Source organism: Hippoglossus stenolepis, chromosome 19 (genome assembly GCF_022539355.2).
Source record: "Hippoglossus stenolepis isolate QCI-W04-F060 chromosome 19, HSTE1.2, whole genome shotgun sequence".
Lineage (NCBI taxonomy): Eukaryota > Metazoa > Chordata > Actinopteri > Pleuronectiformes > Pleuronectidae > Hippoglossus > Hippoglossus stenolepis.
Window position 1 is genome coordinate 18492312 of NC_061501.1, and position 15800 is coordinate 18508111.

Genomic DNA, 15800 nt, shown 5'->3' on the forward strand with positions numbered 1-15800 from the left:
ACAAATACAAGCAACCTGAACAGCTGAAGTTAAGGAAAACGAGGAGGTGGCTTCTCCTACTGGAAGGTCAAGATTACCTGACCTGCACCTTGCTCAAAGAAATAATGTTCATTTGATGAATTGATTCGATTTTCAGAGTTTCTAAGGACGTTGGTGAAATAAGTAAAACCTCTGTGCCCCGATGCATTCTGGGACGTGGTTGCACGAGTGAAAGTAAACAAGATAGTCAAACTGTATTTACGAACCCGAGGAACAGACAGTCCCTCACTCAAACTATCAAACTCTCCATTATGTTTGGAGCCGACTCCTTCTACCCCTTCGAACGTCTTGACAGACGGGCACCGGAGTGAAATGTGCAGCTCCTGTATTTTCGTTTCATCGAGTCGACAAAGACGCCCGGTCGACATCAAAACGCCCGCGCAGGAAAGAAAAAACAAAAAGTTGCTACAAAGGCCGTCCCAGTCGATGTGGTGAGACGTCTGTTTGTATGGAGCTCAGCGGTTGTTCTGTGAAATTGCTTGATGGCTTTTCTTCATTCGTGTTGGAGCAGATTTTCAGATACTAAACTTAGCGCTCCAAGACAAAGCTGTGGTATTGTGACAGCTCCCCCACCCCCGGCACCTTTCCTCTCACTCCTCTTCTCTCGCTCCATTTCCCTCGCTCCCTTCAGTCGGGCCGACTCCACTTCTGCATGCAGGTCAGCGTACTTAATTCATGTCCACAGACACGTTTCTTCATTCACTAACACACTGTGTGAGGGCAGTGGAGCAGACCTGCCATACATCGGGGCGAGACTGCACCCCCTCGCCTCGCACCCTCGCCCCCGCCCCTTCCACATGCCTTCTGAGAGCAAGCGATACGGAGGAACGCTGCACACGCTCCCCAGTGGACTCGCTGATAACCCTCCTCCTACCAAACCACAGCCGAGCAACACCACCGGCAGCCTGGATATCGCCCGGGCCTGTGCGGAATAATGAGAACAAAAGCAGAATACATGGCCTTCTTTCTCTTCCTCCTCCTCCTCCTCCACCTCCGTTTCCTTCTCACATTCGCCAGCGCCTCCCTGCGCCGGCCTTCGCAGGAGAGGGACGGAGATATTCCGCTGCCCACACCGGGGCCTTTTCTCCGTGGTTTTGCAAACAGTCATTTTGCTCAGTATCTTTACACTGATCTTAAGGTAATAAACCGGGGTTGACATTGCCCCGGGTCCCCGTTGGCATTCTGCTTGGCGTGATAACAAAGTGTGCCGAACCAGATTGTTTAAAAAGATAGAGCGGGGGCCGCTCCGCATAGAGCCGCGCACTCTATTAGATGTTGATTCGGGGGCTTAATGGAGATAAAACAGCTCGACACGTGCTGGACAAGATGTAAGCCCCATACATTGATGTGTAAAATGTCTAATCTGATATTTATCTGGTTAGGCAGCACTCAGCCTGCTTATCATTCGGATGGCTGACATTCAACATACAGTAGGTGTGTGCACATGCATGTTTATCGGGGGCTCGTGTGGATGTGTGTGTGGGAGCGGAGGAATCAATCCCACGCGGAGGAGGAGCCGTGTTTTGCAGGTTTCCAAGCGGCCGTCCGCTTTTTTTTCCCGCTTCTAATCTTTTGGATCTCGAGTCTGTGTTCGACCTCAACCCGATCATTCAAAATCCAGGTTTTTCTGTCTGATTAACTGTTTGGTTTATCAAAAGCATCTCAAGGTGGTGTGCTGAAAAAAAGGCCTGAATTCTATTACCCTATTAAAAATTGAATTGAAAAAGTGGAAAAACCTTCACACTCAAGACGCTGAGTCTCAGTAGAACCTTGGAATATTTGCTCGATAAGTGACTTGGTTGACTGAATATTTCTCTTTGGGCCAAAGTAAGACAAGGAAAGTGAAACTCAGACACTGGACATGAAGCTAATTAGGAAGTAAATGATATACGATCAAACAAGAGGTCTGTAAATAAAGGTTTTCTTTAAAATCTTTGCATTCGCACTTTGATTTCTGCGGCAGATTTTATGAAGCGATTATACACAAACACAACTTTACAGATGCAGGAAAAACCAGCCTGTTGTCTGTTTTTTTATCTTTTTGGGTTTGAAATTAAACTCATCTCATGTTCGCAGTTTTTTTGAGGGATCATTGAAGGCACATTAAAAATCTGAAGAATCTGAACTTTCATTTGAATATTATACTTCCATCGTTTGTTTCCTCGTGGTGCATCACTCTCTCTTTAATATTGTGAAATTAGGTTTTAGATTCAGCTTTATTTTCTAACGTACATGTTACAGAAAGCACAGGGAGTGAAACGCCTTGTTCCACCTGAAATAGTGTCGCAATTTGGTTTATTATCTACGTCTTATTTACAGTGTTGTTAAGTTTATTTACTTCATACATCTTTAACTTCGTGGATTTTAGAGAAACGTCTGTTTTGGTCTTGACTGAGTTTCCACCCCTTCTCCAGAAATCCCTAATCTCCATCTCGTCGGTGTTGAGTCCACGTTGTGAGAAAAGTCGAGAGCTGTAACAAATTGCTTCCTCCCCTCCCAGTATTGACTCTCTGTTTCTCTGTGTAAATGTTGCAGGTGCTGGTTGCCTCCCCGTGCGAGTGCGAGGAGCCGTCCCTGCTTCAGTAGGTTACAGCATGAGGACTGATCCGACGCTCTGACCGAAGAACGCCGGACGCAGACCCCTGAGCGGCGGAGACGAGAGAAGGTCGCGGCGGTGTGGTCATGGATAGAGGGAAAGTGTGCGTGCTGATGGTGCTGTGGGCCGCGGCACACCTCAGCTCTCCGGGGTACGGGCTCAGGGCCCTGCGGAGGACTACAGGGGGGCGGAGGGGGTCCGCGGGACTGACGGGACAGGACGCCAACGGAGTGCCGCTCAGACGCTCCAAGCGAGGGTGGATGTGGAACCAGTTCTTTTTGTTGGAGGAGTACATGGGGACGGACATGCAGTATGTCGGAAAGGTAATGGCACAGTCGGGGGGGTTTTCACACATCTGCACCACAGCAGCTTCACGGGACGAGTCCAACGGATTAATAACATCTAGATCTGCTCGTCCACGTTAGACCAAGTCTTAAAGAGACAGGAGCTAAAACCGAGGGTTTGAGACAGAGGCTGAAATGAGGAGCTGCAGCAAAGGACAGTCTGAGGAAAGTGATGTTTTCTGAACATCAGAGCATGAAAACATTTAACACTAATTAAAACCATGGTGTTGAATATAAGTCTTTCCCTCTGTATAAGCCACAAAAAGTAATTTATAGACTCGCAGATTTTAATTCAATATGTTAATATCTTAATAATGTCTGTGTTATATTGTTTTATTGAGTTATTTGAGTTCATGCAAAGCTGCTTATGTGTTTACACCTCAACATGTGAGAACTTGTTGAATAATACTACAAATTACATATATAAAAACATACAGACAAGAGTTTCTTATTTTTACCGTCTGTCCTCCAGTGCGTCACCTTTTTTTATTCAAAACTAAAATGAATGAGAAGATTATTGTGCATTAACTTTTGTCCATATTTAGAAGAAGTAGTTGCAAAAGAATCATCCACCTCATTAACCGGTTCAGACCTGTTGCTCTGAAGAGTTGTTCTACGTTTCAATGTGTTTCTCCTCCGACGGACATCACGCCTGCAGAAGTGTTTGTGTTTACATCCCGGGCGGCAAACTGTCACTTTCCCCTCAGCCGCTCACACTTGCAGTTTTTTCAGAGGGAGCTTAGGTCTCCTGAAGGAGCTTAGCTCAGCTCCCTCCGAATTTAAACTCTCTCCCTTTTTTTTTTTTCGGTTTTCGACAGCAGTTTGTTGAGAATGAAAGAGGGAAGTGCTCTGTAGTCGCTGCGAGCTGCCATCACCACCCACTAACGCTGAGCCGAGACAGAAGAGAGCAACACACTCTAAACTTCATCATTAGACGGCTCGGGGGTGACGGGCTGCACCGTTAAACTGATAAGTGGTCTCTAACAAGTGTAGACACCACGGAGGTGATCGCTTTAGCAACAAAAGACGAGGCAACAAAACACACAAACGCACACAAACAAACTCTGGTGCGTCGAATCTGCAGTTTTATTTTTTTATATTTGCTGTTTTTCTACCCGTTTGTTTTTTATTCTTCTGGGATTTAAAGTGTTTTAAACTTCGCACAAAGTCCCTGTCAACACAACACAGCGTGAACTTTCTACACGTCGCTATTTTATCATTATGTTCCTGCCTTGTTGATACATATTTCTGAAGACGCAGCTCCGAGTCCGTCCCGTCCATCAAACCAGAGCAAAGACGATTTCCACCAGATTTTTGTTGCTTTCATTTACATTTTACAAAAATATCTGAAATTTCTGACATCAATTTCTTATTTTGGGGGAAATTAAGTTTCTGTAATAGCGGGAGGAGCCTTAACTTCCTTCTGTGAGAAGAATCATGGATTACCTGACGCCGTAAGGAAGAGATCTGCTCTGAATGACGAGCCGGACGTGACACGATACTCTGACTCCTGTCCGTCCGTCCTCAGGCTGTGTTTGCTGTCGGCTGTCGGCTGTCGCACAAAGTCCATTCCACTCACATCAAGTGATTCCAACGCAGCCGTCTCGACCCACAGTGAAATATGACTTCCCTCCGAAGGTATTATTATTTCGACAAAATGAAAACACTGTGTCGACCCAGATAACATTGGGGGGGGGGACGTACAAGAAGACCAAATAATGCTTGCTTTACATGCGGCGGAGCGGAAGTCGAGATATCAGTCTCCTCTTCCGAGCTACTGTAATTGAGGAGATTGTGAAGCGTCGTGGCAAGGTCGGGACGACTGAGGAGGAAGAAAGGCTGTTTTGTGCGAGGAGCTGAATGGGGGCCCGGTGCTTTGCATTCCGATCGTGTGTCCGCGGAGGATAGAGTCATCCGACCAAATGAGATTCTGCAACATACGTCCTCCCTGAGTGAGCGTTGACTTTCAGCCCCGGTCTAAAAGGATTACAGAGCCCGCTGCGGTGCGAGGCGAGCAAATACGAGAAAGAACAAAAAAAAAAAAGAGAGAGAGCTGGAAAGGAAAGAAAAACCGTAGTGAATGAAGATCAAAAGTAAGTACCAAGCATGATCAAACCACTTTGTCTTTAGAGAGTGGTGATTGATGTGCCACTCGTCCTTTTAGCTTGTAAAAGGACTAATAGCAAAAGAAGAATGGATTATCTGAGTGTGGTCTACACTTAGAGAGCCAGAGGCCGCATCCTGAGAGCCTGTCTCCTGAAGACGCCATTAAGGCATCAACCATCGAGTGCCGTACTTAATCATGACTCTGAGCGCTTGTTGTTTCCCCCCAAAGCACATGCAGCTGGGCGCTTCTCCTCCTCGGCGGCTCGCGAGCCGGTCGTCACGCAGGATTGCAGAACGTGCGTCTTATCTGATTGCAATTACTGTTTGTTAATTGCGAGATAAAGTACAAATGATGAATGAGGCCCTGAAGGGGAATGAATGGCGTTTTTTTGAGTTGAGCATCATCGCTCGACGCGGGAGAACAACCGCCTGCATCTGTATCCTCAGGTGGAGGCCGCGCGCTCACAATGCAGAGGTCGGAAGGAGAGAAAACACAAAGCAAAGAGCACAAAGCGGCGCTAAAAAGAGGGTTTTCGTCGTTGTGAGTGACTTCATGGCAACCACAGATGGAACAAAACCACTTTTGTTTGTGCTGCAAAAAAAAAAGGGAAATAACACAATGGCATGTTATTACAAACAAGGGAGCAGCTCTCGACACACGTTGAAGATGAGGAAACTGCTCCTGAATTACAGCATCCTGTCTCCAGCTATTTGTTAAAACCCGATCTCCCCGCTGTTGCTTTTTTCTTCCTCTGCTCTTTTTTCTTTTTTAAACAAAGGCTTTATCGAGTTAACAAATGAAATTTGCCATCTTTCCTGAACGAGCACAACAAAAGGAAGTCGGAACAGGAAGGAATTAGGAGAAGTGATGGAGATGAGACGGAGAAGGAGACTCTGGCAGCGTCTCGTCCGGGAGCTGGTTGGCTGCTAATCTTGCTAATCTCGCTGTGTTGGCCAGCGATTCTGTGTTTTTCCTGCAGGAGGGGGAATCGTACACTGCCTCTCATTAGCAGGCGAGCTGCATACAGGCCTCCGAGGGCCTGGTCTGTCACTGGGGGGAAGAGGATGTTTGTTTATTTTATTATTTCTTACTTTACCAAAGGGCACGTATCCTCTGAAAATGGTTAATGGCCTGTGGTTGAGGAGTGTTTGTGCTGCACTATCATATCTCATAAAGTATTTACAGCCCCTGATAGGCCCCAGTGGTTCTGGGCCTGGTGGGTAGACTCCTCAACATAGTCCCTTGCAAGCGAGGAGTGTTCTCTGCATGTGAACAAACACGCCGGCGTGCACGCGAGCACGCACGCCCCGCGAACTCCAGCATCCAGTAATGGGCTGGAAATCAGAGGAAGCGGGTGAAGAAGAAGGCAGATGAACACAGACGTAATTCGCTTCCCACTCCTGCATGACTCAGTGGTTGAGGCGTCCTGGGGGAAAGACTTGAGCGACAGCAGCGGAGTGGAAAGGTGCAGGGTTTTGTGTGTTTGTTTGTAGGGGGGTGGGCTGTTTTTTTTTTTTTTTATGTTGCTCTGTGCTCATGCTCCCCCATTACCAGCTGCTCACCTTGGCAGAGGAGTTTGCAATATGGCACAGGCCTGGCTGTAACCGCGCCATGGCAACCCCTGCGGTCTCCAGCGGCGACCTGGAGCACACATTGGCGGTGTTTGTTGATTAGGCGATAAGTTCCCTCTTGTGCGCCTGGAGGGGGCAACTTCAATTACGCTCGTCTCCCCCTCAGCGTGAGCGGCGGAGGGAAGGGTGCGATGAGGTCATGCGGCGGTGAGAACCCACAAACATCTGTCTGACATCGTCGCAGGGGCGAAACCGTGTCTGAGCGAGATACGCCGACGTCACCGCGGCACCGCGCCTTTGTCTCACTGCTGTCGCCTGATCACGACTCTTTCAGACGCCCGATGGTGAGATTAATAGATTTTCTATCATCAAACAATCAGGCATTTACAGTATTTACTCATTTAGGAAATAGGCGGGAGGGGGGGGTTAGGGTTAGTAACACAGGGCCGTAGCCAGGATTCTTGAGGTCAGGAGTTCAAATCCCCCCGAGCAGACTCACCAACGTTTCACCAAAGATGAAATAAAAACAGTTGAACTTTTTACTAAACTTTTAATTCTGGCTTTTTGAAACTAATTTAATTGTGATTTAATCGTATTTTCTGTGCTCATCAGCCCACGTTAGAGTATAATCGTGTTTCAGAGCTTTTTCTGAATCTTAATTTATTTGTTTTGCACTGAAAAAAAAAAAAATTCTGAATGTCATGAAGTAATTATTTCCTAAATTAAGATCTTAAATTTTTGCAAAAAAAATGCACAAATCCATGAATATTCTCATCCTGTATTCAGTCCAAATGAATAAACTCTTTTCAAGCATTTTTCACACTTTATTTATCATCTGTTTTATAAAAATGCAAACTTTAAATAGGGAATAATTCATGTTCATCTCACTGAAAACAATCAGGCTTATCTATTAACTGCCCTCTATAGATGTTATTGTAGTTTGCAATGTAAAACTTACAGCTGAAGTCTAAAAGCTTATGAAATAAACCCTTAATAAGACGAGAACTGTAACTTGCATGTATCTGGTGAGTGTGGAGACTAATTCTCTGGAGCGACACCGAGGACATGATGTCCGTGTCCAGATTCGCGGCCAATACGAAACCTTTGGGAATCGTCCCTCGGCTAAAAAGAAAGCGTGGTGGTGAAATTATGCAGAAAACAAACCAACGTCTGATCCACGAGAGAGGAAAACAAATGTTAACTGACATTTCACCTTTAAGTGTCTGCAGCTCCCGACCACGTATCTCAAGTTTACACATCAACGGGCATTCGATCGGCTATTTCTGTGCACAGTCTGCGGCTACCATCTGGCCGCCGAGCCGGCCGCCAGTTCCTCGACAGGCCAGGACACAAGGCCTTAAAGGCTAACTGGCTAATTGCCCCGAGCAGCCCATTTTCCCGTGCCATCCTTTTTGGCCTAACTCGAGTGCGGCACAAATGGCGGCCAGATCGAGTCTCGGCACTAACATTTGCTGCACTCGAAGCTGATTAATTCCACAAACAAAGACGGCTCGCTCGTAAGTTCTCACGCACAGATGTCTGACGAGTACCACTTCACTTCTCAGCCCTCTTCAAACTGCAAGACGGAGCTCGCGCGACGGCAAATAAATATCTTCCCGCCGAGGCATTGGAAAATGTTATGGTGTCACTGTAGCAGAAAAGGCTAATTGAGTGGAAGGGTTTGAAATATATATCATTTCATTGAAGGTACGACGGTGTTTTTTAGGTAAATGCCTCTCAGCTGATTCCCAGCGAGTCGTCTGTGTCTGTAATTGAGTTCTTAACGTGTGATTCCCTCAAAGCGTGCGAGAGTGTTTCAACCTGTTTCCAATGCAAATCAACACGTTTCAAGTTTTCTCTGCAATTAAGTTTGTCTTGATTTGAGGCTCAGCAACTTTCCTTCATCTGCTTTTCTCTCAAGATACAGACACGTGTTTTTTTTTGGTTTTTTTTCCTCTGTTACAAAACAGGTTGAAATAGTTTGACACTTTGGGAAAGAGTTAGATAAGAAGACTCTAATTAACTGATTCGATCGCGCTACAGAAAGCAAAGTACAAACAGCTAAGCTAGGCTAACAAGCCGCTGCCCGCAGGCCCATATTTTCCAGACAGACATGAGAGAAGAATCAATCGTCTCATCTGACGCTCAGCGAGAAATAAAAATAAAGCTGCTTTCAGACAGACACTGAACTCGGGGGGGAATCTCCTGACATTGTCCAGAGGGGCTGAACGCGTGCGTCTGGAGCTTCTCCGGTCAATCCCCAAGTAGAAACTCCACAGAATGTCCGAAAACAACTCCAGTTGAATCAGGATATCAAATCAAAATATTTGTTTAATATCGTTTTACATATTTATTTGAGTTTTTTTTTGCAAAGCTGCTCATGTGTTTGCACCTTAACCGCTGAGAGCTTCTTTTGTTGAATAAAACTAAAACATCTATATTTGACTTATTCTGTTCCCTGAATATCTCTGTTGTAGAGCGAGTTGATGACACGGAGATTCTTCACAGCGTCCTCCTTCTTGCAAAGAGCCGAAGTCCCAGTGTTAATGGCGTCATGCTCTCTGGCTTCTTTACGAGCCGGTGCCGTAGGAGGGCAGAGGAGAAAAGGCCAGCTATTGATGTGTCCGGGCTACTTGGTGACCATACTGACTGCACATGTGGCTTTCTTTTCTCACCCCGTGACAGTTTAATTGTATTTTCGATATAAATTGATCAGAGGGGCCATTGTGAATGCACGTTGGGCTGCCACATTGATTTCCGGGAGAGGTTTTTTTTCCCCCCTCCTCTTAATTTGAGCAGAGAGGCGGCAGTAAATTTCTCCTCGCCAGGCACGGTGGGCAACTGGGAGGGACCAGGGTCACCGCAGCAGACGCCGGGGTTCGATGCTCCGCGCTTGCCTTGTAATATCCTTCGGGGAGCGAGGGGGAACTCTTCAGAGCCGCAAGGTCTCTCTGTTTCCATAGAAATGACAGTCGACGCCGCGTATGTCACACCGTCTATCTCACATCTCAGCCCGAAAGGAGAGGACTCAACAGTTATTAACTGAATTGTCGTGCCGGCAGAGATAGGCCGCTTGATAGACAATCATAGAAAAGAACATTGCAGCTATAACAGCAGGAGAAAGATAATAATTTTGAAGTGGATTGTTTTCAGCCAACTGAGTCTCTGTTTGGAAGCATGAACTGTAAAGCGGAACAGAAAACAAATAAAATGCTGCAAGATATTCTCCTGGCGGTTGGCACACACGCAGACACACACAAGTGGGTGAATGAAACAGTGCTCCACTCGAGATCCTAATCCGACGATGCTAAAATTCTGCAACACACTCGAGTGGCTCTGTCAGACACGGGAAGGAATGAAAACAGTCATTTTTTAACCAGCATTCAAGCACGAGAACAAAATAGTGTTAAAGATGCTAATCCACAAAGCTGCTGCTCTCGCATGTGCCAGCTCTGCCCCGATAGAACAGCATGAATTAGTAAAGCTCCCGAGCACCTGGGATGAAAAGCTTTTGAATATATGATGAGCGCGGAGATTTTTGCAGCGCCGCTCCCACGTGACCCAGCTGCAACGTACAATATCCCCCCGCAGTCTGTCCACCGGCCGAGCCAAGAAGGCTTGGCACGGCAACAACGCGGCAACAACAACATCTCGCCCGCTGAAAGGGAAAATACGCGTTCGGAAAAAAACCCAGCAGAATCACACGGCTCACTCCAGTTAATGAGGTGTCAATAACACAAGTCAGAACTACGTCCTATAGCGAATGTTTTCCACTCATCGGGGAAAACATTAAAACCGGCGTTTGGCTCATTTGGTGCTTGACATGTGGCCTCCTGTTTCCGCCCTTTACCTCCCCCAGCAGTTATTAGCATGTCCTTGGTTATTAAAGCAGGGACGGGGGAAGTGGGTGGGTGGGGGGGGCTGACTGGACAAGCTTTTGATGAGTTCTCTGAGATAAATATGTTGGGGGAGGGGGATTTGGTGGAGGAATTAAAATGTCAGAGCATGCTAAGCTGCTGCTCATGCAGAAAAAAAACTTAAAAGAGGAGATAGCGAGAGGGGGATATGAGGAGCAGCGCAGACCAGCGGACTCTCGTGGTCCTCTGGCACGCCGGCCGCGCTGCCGATCCATCGGGGTTGGCAGGCGGCGGGCGGGCGGGCGTGCGCACGCGTCTGTGAAGTCTGTTACTTCACAGACTTCGACCCAACAGCGTTCTTTGTTTTTTAACAGCGCGGTGAAAATGCCTCCCTCGTTCAAAACCCCCCCCCCCGATGACGACCTGCGTGTAACAGAACCAGAACACGCGAGGTCGGAAAGTTTGCGGTTTCGACGCAGACACGAGGTGAACGTGTCAGCGTCAGCGACAGTTTACTGAAGATGATGTGAATCTGTTAGAGAAAAAAAAACTGTTTATCAAAGCTGTCAGAGTTTCTCTGCCAAGGCCCAGATTGGCCCGATTATTGATATGTGCACAGTGTGTCAGAAATGTTTAAGTGCTTTCTGCTCTGAAAGTTGATTTTGTTAACGTCTTTGGCACAAAGTGCTCGTTTCTGGGATGTGTTTCTGCTCCGCACCTCTCAAAGATCAGCCGTCAATCAAACAGAGCAGCCAGCACTCATTTTTTAAAAAAAATTAATTTTCCGTTGGACGTGGTTATGTCGGCTCAGGCTAACTACTATAGATTTTTTTCCCCTGAAAGAACGAGCTGACACTCCGGCAAATTAAGCAAATGTGGAAGCTTTCATGAAGTGGAGTTTGAGTCACTGTTGTGCCATAACAATCAGTAACAGAGAGCGGCAAAGTGGGAATTTATTAAAACGAAAACACCACTAACAGCTGCGTTAAACTGCTGCGAAGGTCCTGCAGGGATCCGTGTTCTGATCGTCCTCCTTCTCTTCTCCCACCTCAGCTTCATTCGGATTCCGACCGAGGAGACGGAAGCGTGCGGTACGTCCTCAACGGGGACGGGGCGGGCTCCCTCTTCAGGATCGACGAGAAGTCGGGGGACATCCACGCCACCAAGAGGCTGGACCGGGAGGAGAAGGCCTACTACATCCTCCACGCCAAGGCCGTCAACCGCTTCACCAACGAGGCGCTGGAGGGCGAGTCCGAGTTCATCATCAAGATCCACGACATCAACGACAACGAGCCGCGGTTCACCAAGGACCCGTACATGGCTCGAGTCCCTGAGATGTCCGACATCGGTGAGTTCCTGACGTACACGTATAACTCTCTATTTTACATTTTATTGTTTTGTCAAAAATATAAGCTCAGAAAACATAAAGATGAGATTTCTCTCCCCCACTGCTGGAAATGAATGAATTAGAAATTAAGGATTTAAATGATAAAGAAAGAAAGAAATAGTTTTTGCAGCTGCAAAACAAAATCCTGTTCAGTGTGCTGAACCATATTTCACATCATCAAACAGACAATAATAACCCAAGTGAAGGTGTTTGTGTGCCAGGAGCTGGATTAACAGGTTTATCATCGAGATGCCAGTCTTACTGGATCAATGGGACTTTATCAATCATAATAATGACTCGACAGCGACGGCCCCGCTAATTAAAGCAGGGAGACGTTGTTTTATGACCAGAGAATAAACAAGGTAGCGCGTCACAGCACCGGCGCAGATAATCTCCCGAATACAGTATTGTGTCTTATTAAAACAGTATTTTAATTTAATTACCGACGTCGCTCGGCTCAGTCATCACAGCGAGTAACCGCCGGTTCTATTTCTGGGCCGCCAGCTCCTCAGACAGCACCATTTGCTGTTTTCATTTGTTCCCTCCGTCCGGGCACCAAATTAAACTTTAATTCACCGTGCACTTTGCTCCGGCTGCCGGTCTAAAAGTACACACCGGCCTCATGAATATAGATAAACAATATAAAAAGCCTCCTAATCAATACTTGCATGAAAAACATGGAGTGAACTCTGTGTTGTGCTGCTGCTGCTGCTGCTGCTGCTGCTGCTTCGGGGACGGAGGGACGTGGGTCCTGCAGCCCAGACATGTGACAGAGTTGTCACTTGGTTCAGCCCCCCCCAGGAGAGAGGCCAGCACTTATCTAAGGGCAGCACGGGTGCCCATGGCAACAACTGAGGTGTGATGTCACCGCTTGGCAGAGCATGTGTTCACGAGTGACTGCGTGGAGACGCTGCCCCTTTAAACGTGACACACACTTGGAGTTTTATTATGGTCTCGCAGCCCTGACATTCCCCCCCGACTCTCGGTCAGGGACGGCTTTGACGACGAGCGTCCTCCTTTTGACAACTGAGTGATTACAGTCACGGTAATTTACTCCACCTGCACCAGAGCCGCGGTCGCCCCCCGACTGAAAAGTCTTTCCCCTAAAAGTCGGCGATGAGATGGCCGACGTGGATCAGTGATATTTCTCTAAAAGCCTCCGTGTCAGAAAAGCCTCTTTGAGTCTAATTCCCTAGTTAAAGGTATTAGTGACCAGGGTTCGGTGAACTTCCTGCCGAACTGTCACCGACACCGAGTCAGACATCCGTGGTGCCTGGGCTCCCTTCAGCCTTCGTCCTCACACATCACATTGATTTTTAAAAAGTAGGAAACTACTCTCACATCTCAGCTGACGTCAAATTAAGAGAAGTTTCACGAGGTCGTTATCTCATTGTATTGCACAATTCTATATTTATACCACTTTGCCATTAAATATTTCTACTCAATTAATTTCCCCCCTGCATGTAATGAGGCAACACTTGGCCCTGCAAGGCGCCATTTGGGAGGTAACACTTGGCTAACCGCTTCCCTTTGTTCTGCTGAAATAGGGCTTCAGCCTTTCTGGAAGAGAAAATGGATCAGAGTCGTTTCTCCTGCTATCAGATGTTTGGCTTCTTACACTCCGCAGATACGTGGGTACGCTAATAGGCTGCCGGGGGTTTGCAAAGAGCCGGTACCGGGGACCCGCCCGTGCGCTCGCAGAGATACACTTTAGAAAAAAATACATTAGGACTTATCGATTAGCCGCGTGAATCAATCACGTGTAAGGGCACAAGTGGCCGAGGGGTAAAGATTGGTCGTGGTGACGCAAAGGGATCCGACACCTCATCAGAAGGTGCATCAGCTTCACCTGTTATCCAGCAGGCCATGTTCAGCGTGTATTGAAGAGTTGATCTGAATCAGCATTGTGAATCTTCCTCCTCCTCCCCCGCCCCGCAGGCACCTCGGTGATTCAGGTGACGGCCATCGACGCGGACGACGCCACCTACGGGAACAGCGCCAGGGTGGTGTACAGCATCCTGGAGGGCCAGCCGTACTTCTCCGTGGACCCGGAGACCGGTAAGTGACGAGTTCGAATCCACCCGGAGGTTCTCTCAACCCACTGGGACCAGAGGAACCTTTAATTTCTCAGCTGCTGGGAACAGGAGAGACATGAAAATGAAAAGCATTTGAAGGCTGAAACACGTGACTCATTGTAAATCACTGAATATGTCATATCCCGTCTCAAAGGAATATACACACGTATGTTACATCAGATCTAAATGAGTTATTTATATATGCAGCAGTCGGTTGTTTTTCCTTTTTTCTAAAATCATCTCTGTCACAACTGATGTTAAAATGAAGCAGAAGGAACATTTCAACCTGTTTCTCTAAATGAACAAGAAAAAAAATATATATTTTAAATAATTTTTACCCTAAAATCCTATTTTCTTAAAGGAATATTTGTGAAAGCAACTTGAGTCTAATGGTTTGAGTCTGTAGAGCAGATCACGAGTGAGATTTCATGACTAACGTTCAAATCTCCGCCGCCGCCTCCGCCTCCACGTCACCTGCAGCTCAACGCCACACGTTCCCCCCCCCCTCGTCTGGAGGAGGTCTTCCTGGGAAACGTGACGAATCCTGAACCCAGTCAGGAAACCAGTCAGAATCACGCTGGGCTTCACCGGACCTGAGCAAATTAAAACAATTCATCAGTAAAACGAACTCAGGAAACTTTCCCTTTAAAGCGAATCCAGAAATCACAACATGTCGGCCTCCCTCTCGAGCGACGGGGATTTGGAGTCGGACAGCGTGGCACATCACCAACCCCCCCCAAAATGCTAGTTTTAATCATTAATGTGCGCTTTGGAACGCGTCCCGCTCGTGTCCTTTTTTTTTTGCTTAAACAAAAGGGGAAACGACGCAAAAAAAAAAAAAGAAGCCATTTGCAGATTAGCGGAGGGATTAACAGTAATATGGTTTATCCCACATGTGGAATGTAAGCTGACATCCCCCCCGTACACAAAGACATGCCTGGACATCACATTATAAGCAGGATTTGTTTCTGCTCTCCTCCTCTGTGTGCGTGTATTGTCGTCATTAAGCAACGACAAAAGGTAGACGGAGGCTGATGCTGTTTTCTTAAGCTGCCGCACCTTCCCCCTGCCGCCGTCGCTCTTCTCTTAGCCGCGCGTCGTCCGAGAGACGGGTCGCAAGAGGAAGTTGCATCGTGCACGCGCTTCTCGCCGCCGTTTGTGCGGAAGGAAGAAAGGAAGAAGTCGGAGGGGCCGGCGTGATCTGAGCCTGAGTGATGTGCCACGTCAGGCGCCTCCTCTTCCTCCTTGTTTGATACGCAATGAATCATCTATTCAGACCGAAAGAGCTGAAGTTTGTCAAAGCAGTTTATTTAGGGTTGATTTCTTTTTTTCCTTCATCTTTATTTCCCACACTTCATTTCGTCTCCGCCGCCGCCGCCGCCGCCTCCACCTGCTCGGCTTGTACGGCGTGCGATAGCAGACAGGATGTAAGTGCGGCTCTGATGGGAGACGGAGACGCACCTTTTGAATGTGCTGCCAATTACGGCTTCAGTCGCTCCCTGTCCTGACTCCAAACTGCAGATCTGACACGCCGGCGCCGAGGAGTGCGCCACGGCACGGCGCTTGAAAGGCCGAACATTAACAGACTCTTAATTCCAAAGGGAAGATAAATGACGCTGCGTTTTGGAGGCGCGGAGAATTAAAGGAGAAGTCTGTGGGGTTTTTTCCCGTCTTTGGTTTCGGCTTATCGGCTGAATCCCGAGAACACGATCCACCACAATGTGCTCCTGCGCATACAGAGCGAGGGCACTGACCTTTCGGTAATAAAATGTTCTCAGTGCTTTAATTATGTGGCCTGTAGATGCATTAATCCAAAAAAATGAA

At 47.4% G+C, this 15800-nt stretch overlaps 1 protein-coding gene across 1 annotated transcript in view; it reads left to right on the forward strand.

Moving 5' to 3' along the window:
* LOC118098396 (cadherin-6) overlaps positions 1 to 15800 on the forward strand; it is a 45651-nt gene that overhangs the window by 16995 nt on the left and 12856 nt on the right. Inside the window, exons 2-4 of the mRNA XM_035142157.2 lie at positions 2575 to 2958; positions 11568 to 11862; positions 13840 to 13959. Of these exons, the coding sequence (XP_034998048.1) occupies positions 2722 to 2958; positions 11568 to 11862; positions 13840 to 13959 (652 nt within the window). The 5' untranslated portion in view covers positions 2575 to 2721. The remainder of the gene's footprint in view (positions 1 to 2574; positions 2959 to 11567; positions 11863 to 13839; positions 13960 to 15800) is intronic.